This window comes from Microcaecilia unicolor, chromosome 7 (assembly GCF_901765095.1).
Source record: "Microcaecilia unicolor chromosome 7, aMicUni1.1, whole genome shotgun sequence".
In the NCBI taxonomy this organism is placed as follows: Eukaryota; Metazoa; Chordata; class Amphibia; order Gymnophiona; family Siphonopidae; genus Microcaecilia; species Microcaecilia unicolor.
The window spans coordinates 83864256-83879470 of NC_044037.1; the positions used below are offsets into that span (position 1 = coordinate 83864256).

General features: G+C 44.3%; 1 protein-coding gene across 5 annotated transcripts in view; it reads right to left on the minus strand.

Moving 5' to 3' along the window:
- The window catches only part of KLF8 (Kruppel like factor 8), a 283965-nt gene that overhangs the window by 51444 nt on the left and 217306 nt on the right, over positions 1-15215 (minus strand). For all 5 annotated transcript variants that reach the window (XM_030210147.1, XM_030210143.1, XM_030210148.1 and 2 more), the window contains one exon: positions 3222-3789. In XM_030210147.1, coding sequence (XP_030066007.1) covers positions 3222-3789 — 568 coding nt within the window. The remainder of the gene's footprint in view (positions 1-3221; positions 3790-15215) is intronic.

Genomic DNA, 15215 nt, shown 5'->3' on the forward strand with positions numbered 1-15215 from the left:
TTTGAAATTTATTGCCAGAGAATGTAGTAAAAGAGGTTAGCTTAGACGGGTTGAAAAAAGATTTGGATTAACTCCCTCAAAAGAAAAATCCATAAACCATTATTAAGATGCACTTGGGAAATCCACTGTTTATTGCTCAGATAAGCAGCATAAGATCTTTTGGGATCTTGCCCGGTATTTGTTACCTGGATAGGCCACTGTTGGGAGCAGGATACTAAGCTTGAAGGGCCTTTGGTCTGTCCCAGCATGGCGATGCTTCTGTACTGATATATGTACTTATGACCAGCAGCACAGCAGCAGTAAAGAGAGCAGGATGCGGCAGACCATGAGCTGAGCACACAGGCAGGGCCGGCGAGAGACTAAGCCAGGCCCGGGGCAAGGCCGCCCCGCCTCCGCCCCCGTCACTCCCCCCGCCGCTGCAGTCCGCGGTCTCACCTGCCTGCCTCCAAGGCTCCGGGCCCCCTGCATTCAAGGCGACAGTCGCAGATCGCCTCTCTTCTGGCCTTCCCTCCCTGTGTCCCGCCCTCGTCTGATGTAACTTCCGGTTTCCGTGAGGGCGGGACACAGGGAGGAAAGGCCTGAAGGGAGGCAATCTGTGACTGCCACTTCAAATGCAGGGGGCCCGGAGCCGAGGAGGCAGGCAGGTGAGACCAGGAACTGCAGCGCCGGCGGCCTGACCCCAGCACCGGGCCCCCCTTGGAAGCTCGGGCCCGGGGAATTTTGTCTCCCCTGCCCCCCCCCCTCGGCGGCCCTGCATACAGGTATGGACAAGCCAACTACCACACTAACTTTCTTGCTCAATTGGAGCTGTGGAGGAGGGAAGTAGGATAGTGGCAGTGGTGAGATGGTTAAGGGAAACGAGGAGAGATGCTGGAATACATGGGGTGGGGGGAGTGCATAGCTGAAAATTTGCTTAAGGTGTCAGATACCCTTGAGCTGTTCCTAAAATTAAGAAACAAAAATATAAAAGGCACTGCCCAAAGTCAAACCATTGGTGCTAGTTTCAGACTGCTCCCAAACTCTAAGCAAAAACAACAACAAAAAAACCCCTCTCTTCCTGCTAACCATGACCAGTAAGGACTTGCTCTGAGTAAGAAACTGGAATTCATCCCTGCAAAAAGCTGGATGAAAACAGCGGTTAGCATTCCAGGTATCAGCTCAGCTGGACAGCTCCCAGGATATACAGGAAAGAGGAAAACAAGCATTTAAGGAGCAGAATTCCTGCAGTGACATCAAACACAGATGCCAAACTAAACTAGTCTAATCTGGATTTTTATTTATCAACTTCCTGGTCTGCCAAAGGACCACTCAATACAATTTACAATGGTAAAGAATATATAACCAAAGAAAAGATAGTTAAATACTACAAATTAATATATTCAAGACACTTAATACATAAAAATCCAAAAGCAATGTGCCCAGTATACACCAGAGGTATCCGCTTTATAAAGTTAAGTACTGGTCACCGCACTTAAGTATCTCGTGGCAGTATCACGAGGATGCTGCAAGAGGTCACACAGCAGCTGTTTTAATGATGTAGCCACTATGGGAAGGAGTGAGTGGGGTTTGCTCCTGCCCCCACTGGACTGCTAGAGATCTGAGGTAGGCTCAAGAGAAGGGGGGAGGGAGGGTGATGGGAACCTTGTAGGAATGCTTCAAGGCTTGAAGGCTTCACTTTCTGGGCTTCAGAACGTTGGAGATGTGTTTTATTATATAGGATATTGTTCCATAATGTTTATTATGTAAGCCACATTGAACATGAGGTTCTCTCGGGATAATGCGGGATAGAAATGTCATAAACACATAATATTCAAGACTTGCAAAATTTGAAGGAATTTAAGGTTATTTTGAAGACCTTTTTATTTCAGAAGGCTTATAACACTGGTATAAGATAAATGGACTTGCTGGTGTAATATTATTTTGCTCAATTGTGAAGGTTTTAGCTGCATGTTTGATGGCGCACAAGATAGAAAGAATTGTATGTAAATGACTGTGATGTTTTAATTGGATGAGTGATGTACTGATTTTGTTTTGTTTTACTTTTTATTTTATTTTTATTGGTGTCTTCTTATAAAATGTGTATGTTATTTTGTCCGCCGCCTAGAATGTGCAAGATCGAGCAGAAAATAAATACTGAGATAAATAAACAAAGCTAAGCGTGATTCTGTAAGGGTGTGCTTAAGTAACACAGCAGGTAAATGTAAAGAGAGCATTCACATAGGTGGTGCTGCCACTTACAGAATACTGAATACTGTAAGTTACCCGTGCCCTTTGCCATATCTAGGTGCCTGCAGTCTACAGCTGGTATAACCAGGCGTACAGATACCGGATTATGCTAGAATTCTATAACGGCATCTGGATGCCTACACACTGTTACAGAAAAGGCTCTCATGGCGCTGCATCAGGGTACCTAAAAGGAGGCGACACTTATAGAAATGCCCCCTGGGACAGGAGTGGGGCCTGGAAACAGCATACTGATTGGCAGGATTGTACATGTCAGGTGTAGGAGCAGGGCTTTATTTGTAGACAAAAAGGAAGTGGAAGCAGAACTGTGAAGCTGGGAGACGGGGTGAACAGACAAGGGGCAGGAACACCAGGAGAAGAGAGACTCGATTAGGGAACAGAGAGCCTGTTTTCTGCTCTTTTCCAGCCTCCCTCCCTCCCCTCCTTTTTCCTGCAGGCTGCTTAGACGGGAGGAACTGGATCAGAACACCCCTGTAGTTTTGGACTCTGAAAATAAGTAGTGGAACTGTGCTCCAGGTTGTTCCCCTAGAAATTATGCCCTGTGTAGAAGTAGGTTTATCAGGCCTTGATGTTTGGATTGGTTTGTATGTGCATGGCAAAGGAGTAAACCGAGAAAGCAGAATATTAGAAAGTTTGACTTTTTACACATGAAAAGCATGATTTTTTTAAAATACAAAACAAGAAAATTATTTTTCATCAGATAAGACAGCTACGATGTCATGTTACAATTTAATGAAAGCACCACATCAAATTAATATCAAACAAGACAGCAGGGTTTTTCAAGATATTAAATTGTCTCTTTGAAAACAAAACAGAATGGAAAAAGGAACAAAAACGAAGGAGAAAGAGCAGATCAGAGGAGGTGGATCTGAGGAGAAAATGGAGGAATGAAGGGTAGGAAATGAGATGGGGCATCGAGAGAGAAAAGAAGAAAGACGGCAAAACCAACAATACTGGTTTACAACACCCAACCTTACCAGATCCTGAAGTCTTGCCATCCCCGCCTATAAGGGGAACAGTGATAGCTGTAGTTACTCCTTCTGGAGGCATGGCAGTGTATACCACAGGAAGGGACTGGACCACCACAGGGATAGTCTGCAGGCCACCCATCTTGTTGGGAAGACTGACAGAGGGTATTGTGTGTATCACATGCAATATCTGCTGCCCGCCAGCGCCCTGTGTGGATGCGAGGATGGAGCCAGGAGAGAGCACTGCTGGGATTGCTGACGTGGAACCTAGACTGGAGGGAGACATGGACATTACAGGGCTGTGGGCAGTAGAGGTCATCAGCGAAGTGGATGACTTGGAGGAAATGGGATGAAAAAAGGATTGTAGGGATCCCTTGGGCTTGTTGAGGGACAGGTCCACAGGTTCAGCCTGTGGCAAGCTACTGTCACTGGCCAACAACTCTTCTGGAGGTTCTGTCTTGATGTCACTCAGTAGCACTGGTGTCTCCATTGCACTGTCCTCCAGTAATGAGGCAGCGGCCATCTTAGAGTTCCCCGTTTTTAACGGCAATGCTTGCGTCTGAACAGGACTTGAAGCCTGAAAATAGAGGGAAAGGAAAAAAGTACAATTAATTTACCATTCCATAATCTAGCTACTCAAAGAGGACAAACCACAGCTCACAACCAGTATTCAGATTACACTGCTGCCCCTCAACATCAGTTCAATGCTGGAAAGTTGAAATGCACCTTTTATCAGAACCTCCAAGGCCTATGATTAATGTCAAACCTTGCACAACATGTAAACCAATAGCAAAAATGCTTATCATAGGAATAGCACATAGGATCTAAAGACAAAAGTGGTCCATGTTTTCCTCCTTCCCAACTCCCAGTGACAGCAAATGCTATTTTTTTCCTCTTCCTAGAAGAGATACACCCACTCTTTTTCACTATCATCCCCATCCTGGGACCTATCCATCTCCCTTCCCATGGGGTCACTGGTCTTTTTCTTCCACCTCCCCCACTCCCGTGATACTCCTCTAAACAGTGGCGTAGCTAGGTGGGGCGCCATGGGGAGTGGCCGCTCCCCCAAATGGAGTTCTGCTGGCACCAGTGCCTATTTTTTTCTCGTCGTGTTGCATTGAAAATGTGCGCCGGCAGAAGTCCACTTTCACTCCCCCCGCACCGTCAATCTGGCTCCGCTTCTGCCTCTAAATTGTCATTTCAAGGACCTACAAAGTGATACATCAGAGAATAGGCACTCTTTCCTTCCCTCCTCCACCCTTTCCATTTATTAAGAAAGGAAGCATATAAGAGAGGGGAGGAGCTATGAAGACCAAGGGTGCACACTCTCATTGCTCTCATTATGGGGTTCATTTTCAAATGAGAAAAATGTCCAAAAAGTGACATGTCTGCATTTGGACATTTATCTCACAAAAACGTCCAAATCAGTATTTTTGAAGCCTGTTTTCAGACGTTTTTCTCTGAAGTCCGTCAGAAGGACGTCTAAATCTCAAGGGGGCATTCCAGGGGCGTGTTCAAGGTGGGACTTGGGCATTCCTAAGACTTAGACATTTTTCAGCCATAAAGGAACAAAACAAAAACGTCCAAGACTAAAACTTACTAGACCTGTTTTTATTACGAATACGGCACAAAAAGGTGCCCCAAATGACCAGATGACCACTGGAGGGAATCAGGGATGACCTCTCCTTACTCCCCCAGTGGTCACTAACCCTCTCCCACCCTCCAAAATTATGATTAAGAACATTACTTGCCAGCCTCTATGCCAGTGTCAGATGTCATACTCAGGACCATTACAGCAGCATGCAGGTCCCTGGAGTAGTTTAGTAGTAGGTGCAGTGCACTTCAGATAGGTGGACCCAGGCTCCTACCTCCCCCTACCTGTTACACTTGTGGAGGAAACTGTGAGCCCTCCAAAACTCACCAGAAACCCAAATTCTGATTTAGACACTCTATCGAAAATGCCCCTCCACGTCTCATCTTGGCCTGCTATGGCTTCCCTTTGTCCCACAAACAGGTGGCTGCACTAGGATAGTACAAGAGTAGGAGGTAAAATTGAGTAATGAGGAAAAGTGGGAAGACAGAGAAAGAGGGTGAAAGATGAGAGAGGGAAATAAATGATGGGGAGAGCTGGGGAGGAATGTATAGAGACCGTTGAGGCTGCCTTGTTTAGATGGCAGAGACCGTTAGTGGCTCTATGACAGTATTATATTATGACCTTTGTGCAACTTACAGTTTTCAGAACAAGGCAGGATGCTCTGTCCCAGTGATGCAATGTGGGAAGAGATTTCACTTGGAGGGAAACTTGAACTGCTATACAAAAAAACCAAGCCCAAAGGCAGCTTTCTGTCTTTGGCTGGCCAAGCCATCCTACCACCACATGATTTTCAGTGGTTTGACCAGCTAGACCAAAAAAAACACCAATAGTCACTTATCTTAAGAAATCAGGAGTAGAAGGAGGCCTCTAAGATAAGAAGAATCAAGGGGTTACCATTGATCCTTGAAAGGTGGTGAGAATTCAGGGGACACAACTGGCAGCTGAGATAAGGAGGACCAGATATCATTCACAGTGAAAGCTAGCTGCCATACAGGAGTCCAGTGACTGAAGCTATAAGGAGTTCAATTAGAACAGGATCCAGAAGATGAGGGTTCAGGGAGAGAACACCTGCAGCCTACATCAGCCACTCACATCCAAAGAGAAAAGGTAAAAAGAAAAAGGAAGAGATCTAAATAAGAGGAGATTCCTTGCTCCAGGGTAGGGAAAATAGTGAACTGTAGTTTGCTTAAGCTCTATCCTGCTTGTCTGTGCATTTTTAGTAGATGTTATTAGTTCAGAACAAACAATGGTCTGGACTGTTAGTTTAGGAGTGGAAGAGAGGGGTCAGAGTGAGTGATCCAAGGAGCCAATGGCCTCCAGCTAAGCTGGTCCCAATATAAAACCCTAAATCCCAGAGTGGATAACATTTACAAGATAGTGTTTCCTCTCCGAGATACATACCCCTGGAGGGGCATAATCGAAAGGGGCGCCCAAGTTTTCCTGAGGACGTCCTCGCAGGACGTCCCGGTGAAGGGGTGGGGAAACCCATATTATTGAAACAAGATGGGCGTCCATCTTTCATTTTGATAATACGGTCGGGGTCGCCCAAATCGAGAAATTTAGGTCGACCTTAGAGATGGTCTTCCTAGAGATGGTCGTTCCTGATTTTCAGCAATAATGGAAACCGAGGATGCCCATCTGGGAAACAACCAAATCCAATCCATTTGGTCGTGGGGGGAGCCAGCATTCATAGTGCACTGGTTCCCCTCACATGCCAGGACACCAACCGGGCACCTTAGGGGCACTGCAGTGGACTTCAGAAATTGCTCCCAGGTGCATAGATCCCTTACCTTGGGTGCTGAGCCCTCCCAAAATCCCCACTCCCCACAACTGTACAACACTACCATAGCCCAAGGGGTGAAGGAGGGCACCTATATGTGGGTACAGTGGGGTTTGAAGGGCTCACATTTACCACCACAAATGTAACAGGTAGGGGGGGGTGGGCCTGGGTCCACCTGCCTGAAGTGCACTGCACCCACTAAAACTGCTCCAGGGTCCTGCATACTGCTTCCAGGGAGCTGGGTATGACATTTGAGGCTGGCATAGAGGCTGGCAAAAAATATTTTTAAAGGTTTTTTTTTGAGGGTGGGAGGGGGTTCGTGACCACAGTTCGGGCACCTTTTTGAGGCTTGGTCACAAGAAAAAAATGGACCAAATAAAGTCGCCCAAGTGCTTGTCAAGGACGCCCTTCTTTTTTCCATTATCGGTCAAGGACGCCATGTGTTAGACACACCCCAGTCCTGCCTTTGCTACACTTCCAACACGCTCCCATGAACTTTGGTCATCCACGCGACCGAAAGCAGTTGAGGACGCCCCAAATCGACTTTCGATTATGCCGATTTGGGCGACCCTGGGAGAAAGACGCCCATCTCCCGATTTGTGTCGAAAGATGGGCGCCCTTCTCGTTCGAAAATAAGCCTGCTGGTCTCCCCCACACTAAACCTCAGTGGTGAGGGACCCTGAACTAGTAGAGGCTACTGTGGTGATGGAAGAAAGATGGAGAAGTGCAATATGTAAAGAAACAATGAGAAGAAATGACACAAAGACATGGAGGAAAATTAACATTCAATTTAAAGCATTGCTAATGGTGTTTAAAGTGTTAACCAACATGATTTCTCCAGTTCTTGCTTCCTCGTTACACCTTCATCAACTTTCTTTGAGATTATCAATGTCAAATGCATTGGTTGTAAACATCATTCTGCTCAGTTTTTCTGGATGAAAATAGGAATTCTATTTTTATTTTACATAAAAGGACTGCAAATGTGGAATGTTCTGCCTAATTAATTAATCGGTCACCTCCTTAAAACTATTAATTGACTGTTAGCTACCAGATCTGTTAAGTCATGATGTTACTATGCACAATGTTGTACTGTTATAATCCTTAACTCTCTCTTATATTATATATTGTTCCATAATGTTTATTATGTAAGCCACATTGAACCTGAAGTTCTCTCAGGATAATGCGGGATAGAAATGTCATAAATAAATAAATAATATTTTGGAAAAACAAACAAGAATAGGAATAGGAATATGGTAGATAACATGAAAGCAATGAGAACATTGTGAAAAGCAAATGGGGAAAAAAAAAAGAAACAAAACATTTGGCCAACAAAGGTAAGAAATAAAGCATTTTTTTTTAATGTAGTTATTGAACTGTGCTTTTTAGAAACTCTTTAAATTATTTTGTACCAGATGAATGCCCCACATTTATGACAAGATTTGAACATCAGAAAATGTCATGATGTACACACTCCATTCCTCTCTCAAAACTTCCAAAGGTATTCTTCATGTTGTATGTCTGCCCAAGCCCCAGGCATCTCTCCCTCTTCTCCCCCACTTCCTAATCTCCAGTTTCTTCTCCTGTCCTCTCCTCTTACCCCTCACCAAGCTTAAATCCTCACCCCCATCTTCCCTCTCTGTAGCTCATTCCCTTCTTTCAGAAGAATGCTACACCCCCTCCACCCCCAGAGATCCCCCAAGCCTTAGTCTCACCCTCTGCCACCCACCCACTTCCAGCTTCAATTGCTGTGTATGGGCATGCACGTTTGCACCAAAAGCTTGGGCTTGGAGCTGCTAGCTAGCAGTTTGATTGTCCATCTCCTTAATGGGTATGTGACAGGTATATATACAGAACTTCAGTTTTATTATATAGGATAGTAAATACAATGAGGTCAGTATGGCTTCTACCTGGATAAGTCCTGCTCACTCAGTCCATACCTGGATTTTCAGCAGCGTTATTGAGATAATGGGTAGTGCCAAGCTGAGCTGGCATACTGCCAGCTTTCAGTCCACTAACCAGGTAACTGCCTGGAGAAAAAAGTTAGGACAGCAAAAAAACTGTCCTCACTGTATTCGGTTACTTATCCAAATAATGATCTGGATATCATCAGTAACTCGATAAGCAGTGGCAGCCAAGTTATACTCAAATATTCAGTGATGGCTGCTACACACAAACCAGTGCTGAATACCCATAAGAACATAACAGTAGCCATACTGGGTCAGACCAATGGTCCATCTAGCCCAGTATCCTATTTCCAACAGTGGCCAAGCCAGGTCACAAGTACCTGGCAGAAACCCAAATTGTGGCAACATTCCATGCTACAAATCCCTGGGCAAGCAGTGGCTTCCCCATGTCTGTCTCAATAGCAGACTATGGACTTTTCCTCCAGGAACTTGTCCAAACCTTTTTTAAACCTAGATACACTAACCATTGTTACCACATCCTCCAGAGCTTAACTATTCGTTAAGTGAAAAAACATTTCCTCCTATTTGTTTTAAAAGTATTTCCATGTAACTTCGTTGAGTGTCCCCCAGTCTTTGTACCTTTGGAATGAGTGAAAAAAAAATCGATTTACTTCTACTCGTTCGTTCTACACCACTCAGGATTCTGTAGACCTCAATCATATCTCCCCTCATCTATTAAAAAAAAGTCATTAAAAAACCGCTGACTGCCGTGGGCTAAATATCAAGAGGAATAAGTTTTGTTTTTAACTTCTATGTCAACCCCAGAATACAGTCTCTCCTACACACAAAGGAAAGACTGAATAGCATAGTACCTAGAATGAAGAGAGAGACCACACCTACACACTATTATCTGTTCCAGAAACTCTATACCCTTGTCCTTTTCTTAGGGCTGGTGCTAGACATGATGGGGCCCAGGGTAGGGTTACTATATTTTGTCCTCTGAAAAAGAGGACACGTCACACACCCCTGCCCCGCCCCTGCCCAACCACACCACACCCCTGCCCCGCCCACACCAAGTCCCTTTCAGATCCTCATCCCGCCCCGTGTCACATATTCCCCTCCCCCTTGTCACATATTCCCCTCCCCTTACTTATTATCTACTGCCCTGGTGGTCTAGTGACCTCTTCGGGGCAGGAAAGAGCCCCCTATTTCCTGTCCGGAGCGCTGCCTGCCCTTCCCCTGCATCCTTCCCAGTCTTGGCTGGGGATTCAAAATGGCCACGATGTTATGATTCATGCATTGATCATAAAGAAAACCTTGAACGGGGATGGTGTTCATCCCCAGTTACTCCCCAGGTCCTACAAGTACTTTATGTTTGACTTTTAAGTGTCCCGCCAAAATATCAAACCGTTTTTCAGCTTCAATTTCTTCTGTGGGACATATCCTAAAAGCTAATGCTGGTACTTAGTTGAAATCATTTCACGCACACAATATTTCCTGTTCCACTCTCTGCCATATCCCATCACCAAAAGCATAGCAGATCCATCCCCGTGCTCAATGGTTGGCAAGCTGTTCTTTTCTCCAAATATATCTTCTGTGGTCAGGGCTGGATTTATGCAATATTGTGGTCCCTAAGCTGTAATATTTAAGAGCCCCCCCCCCCCCCCCCCCATCTTGACTAACTAGAATGTAAATTCTATATGTAATAGTTTTCCATGCTGGTGACATGTGAGTCCCCTTGTAACGTGAGGCCGTAAGCTATAGCTTATCTAGCTTATACATAAATCTGGTCCTGTTTGTGGTTGAGGAAAACAGTTCAATATTTGTTTTTATCAGTCCAAAGCACTCCATTCAAAGTTCCAGCCTTATCAAGGTTTTTCTTTTATATACTTTAGACAATGACTTCTGTGAAGTTGTAGAAATGGTTTCCTTCCGACAACTCTCCCATGCAGATAATTTTTGGGTATGCAACGGTTTATTTTAGCAGGTTGTTTGCAGTGATCCACGGGTTGTATTTTACATATCTGGCCAGTTTTCAGGCAGTTCTGTCAGAGAGCTTTCTTGGTATTCCACATCTTGCAACAGTTCCATGTAACTCCCACTTCTAAATAATGTTTCTGACAGATGAAACTGCTATCTGATGTTTTTACAGCCTTCCCCTGCTAGGAAAAAGAGAATTATGTTCATTTTCCAATGCTCAGAGAGCTGCTTAAAGAAGGCAATAGTTGCCAAAAGTAAAGACAAAATAAGAATAAGGTCAGAGGATAGATGGGTCAGAATATCTCTCCAACCACACAACTTTCTTCACCTGACTTACAGAAGGCCTAACACTTCACAGAACATTTTAGGCCTTTTTTGTTTGAGCTTTATTTGATGAAGGACGTCTAGGATTTGTTGTTTCTTTTCAATGGGTATCTGTTTATTGTTCGATTCTTAGATTATGGGCCCTGTTTACTAAGGTGCACTAGCGTTTTTAGCGTGTGCTAAAATTAGCGCACGCTAAACATTAGAGACACCCATATATTCCTATGGGTGTCTCTAGCGTTAGCACATGCTAATTTTTAGCACACACTAAAAATACTAGCGCGCCTATAGCACAGCTTATGTTTTATCTGATTACGTATGTTAATTGTGTAATTCATTTTGGGCATTATTGGGAGGACAAGCTAAATATCAAAATAAATAAATAAATAAATATTAGCAGCTTAAAAACAGTAACTAATCAAATTAGGTGTTCAATGGTGTCTGCCATATTCATTATGTAAAAATAAGCACACAAAAAAATCACACATGCATTAAAATGTGCAGAAAGATGAGGAGGTGTTTCATTTATATTATATATAGATTGTGTCAGCTTCTATTCACTTAGGGATTCACTGAGACATATACTGGGGGAGGGGGGGTCTAAACCTGTGCACACAACTCTAGGAGTAAACCAATCTTCCAACAGAATTATAAAGGCATAACGTATGTGGAAACAGAATTCCAGGCAGATTTGGACACTTCTGTATTACAGAATACAGATAAGATATTGGGGCCCTTTTACCAAGCTGCATAAGCATCTACGCGCGCCCAATGCGTGCCAAAATGGAGTTATCGCGTGGCTCTTGGGGTAATGTTATTTTTGGTGTGCGGCCAATACGCACGGCTGAAAAATAATTGTTCTTTTCAGATTCCTGTATTGGACACGCGCCAAGTGGCATTTGACGTGCGTAGGTCATTACCACCTGGTTACCAAGTGAGACTTTACTGCTAGGTCAATGGCTGGTCGCAGACCCAAAATGGACGCATGGCAATTTTGATTTTGCCGCACGTCCATTTTCGGCAAAAAAAATTGTTAAAGGCCTTTTTTACAGGCGTGCGCTGAAAAATGGATCTGCGTGTGCCCAAAACACGCACCTACACTAGCACAGCCCATTTTTCGGCGCAGTTTAGTAAAACGACCCCATAGAGAATTAAAGGGAACAGAAGTAATTTCCAAAACACACTTTCCCTTTCTCATTAAATCTTCAGGGTAATCATGACTTCCACAAACTATGAAAACATTTCCAGATTAATATATACAGGGAACAGTTTGACTTTTCTAAATTACTTTTTAATTTGTAGTGCTGGAGATAAGTTACCAGAATTAAGAAAAAGAAAAAAAAAAGAGAACCTTGCACATTGAATTTATAAGCCTTCTTCACAGAATACAAGTCACACTGAGGGGCATAATCGAACGCGAACGCCTATTTCCATGGGCGTCTATGTCCAAAAACGGGTACGTGTAGAGGAGGGACAGACCGTATTTTCGAAAAAAAATGGACGTCTTTTTTTTGTTTCGAAAATACGGTTTGTACAGACCAAATGCCATGGATTTGTTCATTTCTGAGCTGGGCGTTTTTTTTTTTTTATATAGCGATAATGGAAACTAAAACCAGCCAGCTCAAAAACGTCCTAATCCGAGCCATTTGGTCGTGGGAGGGGCCAGGATTCGTAGTACACTGGCCCCCCTGACATGCCAGGACACCAAATGGGCACCCTAGAGGTCAGTGCGGTAGACTTCCGAAACAGCTCCCACATGCATAGCTCCCTTACCACGGGCACTGAGCCCCCAACCCCCTCCCCACAAATGTACAACACTACCATAGCTCTTAGGGGTGAAGGGGGCACCTACATGTGGGTACAGTGGGTTTTGGAGGCCTCCCATTTACCAGCACAAGTGTTACAGGTAGGGGGGATGGGCCTGGGTCCGCCTGCCTGAAGTGCACTGCGGTGGTACCCACTAAAAGTGCTCCAGGCCTCTAGGACTTGCTGCTGCTGTAGAACCTTGGCACACCAGTTGACACCTGAAGACTAATGTCTCCGAAAACGTCCTTTATTGGAATAAGCACGTTTACTCAAAGTTAACTGCAGATCAGAGGTTGTGCCCCACTGTCAAAGAGTCTCCCTGGTACTGAGATTAGCAGTAGGTCAGAGCTGGCAGAATGCTGTACAATGCCCACTTTCAGTAACGTGGGTAACACATGAAAGGGAGCTAAAACTGGCTTACAAAAATGGCCACTACTACCTCATGGACTACCGGAAACAAAACAGAGCACACTCTGACCCAGTAAGCAGAGGGAAAAACACCATGGGAGTAGAGCCTACCAACTACCAACATCGTGAGCATTTAACACAAGCTAGTGGAATCACGGAGCCCAATACCCTACACCCACCACAATGCATTGCTGATGTGACTCTGCAGTGCGCATAACAGAAAAGGTGTCACGCTCACCCGAGAGCCACATCAGAACCAGAGAAAGGCTGTCAGAGGATAGAACACATTCTGCTGTCATGGAGGTGGGTACGGCATTTGAGGCTGGCATACAGGCTGGGAAAAAAGTTCGTAAAGTGGGGTTTTTTTTGTGGGAGGGGGTTAGTGACCACTGGGGGAGTCAGGGGAGGTGATCCCCGATTCCCTCCGGTGGTCATTTGGGGCACTTTTTTGGGACTTGGACCTGAAAAAAAAGGGTCCAAATAAAGCGGACCAAATTCTTATCAAAAACGCCCTTCTTGTTTCGATTATCAGCTAAGACGCCCATCTCTCCTCGGCCGATAACCACGCCCCAGTCCCGCCTTCACCATGCCTCCGACACGCCCCCGTCCACTTTGTTCGTTCCTGCGACGGAGTGCAGTTGAAGACGACCAAAATCGGCTTTCGATTATACCGATTTGTTCGCCCATGGGAGAAAGACGCCCATCTCCCGATTTGGGTCAAAATATGGGCATCTTTCTCTTTCGAAAATAAGCTGGACTGTGGAGTCTATTACCAGCCTACCCTAATGTCCAGGTGCCCACTAATGTCATAAAAAAAAATCCGCAATCAAGCGGAGAACTCGAACGCCCCACGGGAAAACACAGATATAGGTAAAAAGTGGCTATATTACAAAGGTGGAACGTTCCATGCTGCGCTCCTAGTGACCCGCTATGGACAAGCTTACCACGAAAGGTCTTTTTCAAGACCACCTTTGTAATATAGCCAATCACTTTACGTTTGGTTCGTCACACGGACCAAATCGTGTTTCAGGCATTTCAGATTCATATACGCTACGTCATAGCGGTAGACTCCTGATGCAGGCCTGTAGGCCGAAACACAACAGTTGTGTCGAGTCTTTTCTTCAATAAAGTAGTTTTTATGATATTGTCTCCAGGATTTGTATTTCCGTGGTCAAACATCCCACTTTTTACACTAATGTCATCAGCCACACTGAGTATTCTCAAGATATCCATTCTAGCCTTAATACCCTTATTGTGCAAGAGACCCTCTAGGCTTTATTTTTGTATTTGTTTTTATAACTCTTTATTGACAACTTAAGCAATGCAAACATTATATTATACACGATTGTGGGAACTCATAGGCTTAAGCTGTCATAATGCTAACAAAAGCTCTCTAAACATGGCATCAAAAGAAGTATTCAGCAAACCAAACAAGGTGCACAGTGCATAAAAGATCTGGAAAGTGATTAAGAAATATTGGAATTTTGCTGTATTGTAACTGTTATAAAAAGAGATAGTTGGAAGGTTTGTAAAAATGAGGCTGCAGCTCAAACAGAAAGAAAACACAAAAAATGTGCAGGAGTGCCCACCAGACTTTCTACTGACCACCCATAAATACGTATTCACTTGGATAAAAAGGGGGCCTTCTTTTCCCCTCAAGTAACTTTCACATACAAATTATTATTTTTATCATGTTGGCATTAGTCTAGCCAGAATTCTGCTAGCTGCAAAGCATGTCCTCTCTCCCTTCCTTATTTCCTATTTGAGTGACTTTGACATGCCAGTCTTTTTAATGCAATGGAAAATCCAAGTGGTGAAAGCATGCAGAACATGGCTCATGGAATTCTTTCCAAGCCCTCTGCATATAAATGCATGTAGATGGGGGAAGAGGTGTATGTGTTTGTGTGTGTCTTTGCATGTGTATTTGCGTGTTGGTATACAAGTGCATGTGTGTATACATGCTTGCATTTGTACACTTTATATGTGTCTGTGACCAGAAGAAATCAATTGAAAGGTGAAATTCCTTAATCAAAGTAACATAGTAAATGACGGCAGATAAAGACCTGTACGGTCCATTCAGTCTGCCCAACAAGATATTTTATATGTATACCTGAGTTTGATTTGTCCTTGCCTTTCTCAGGGCACAGACCGTAGAAGTCTGCCCAGCACTGTTCTTGTACTAAGCTCTGAAGCTAACATCGAAGCCC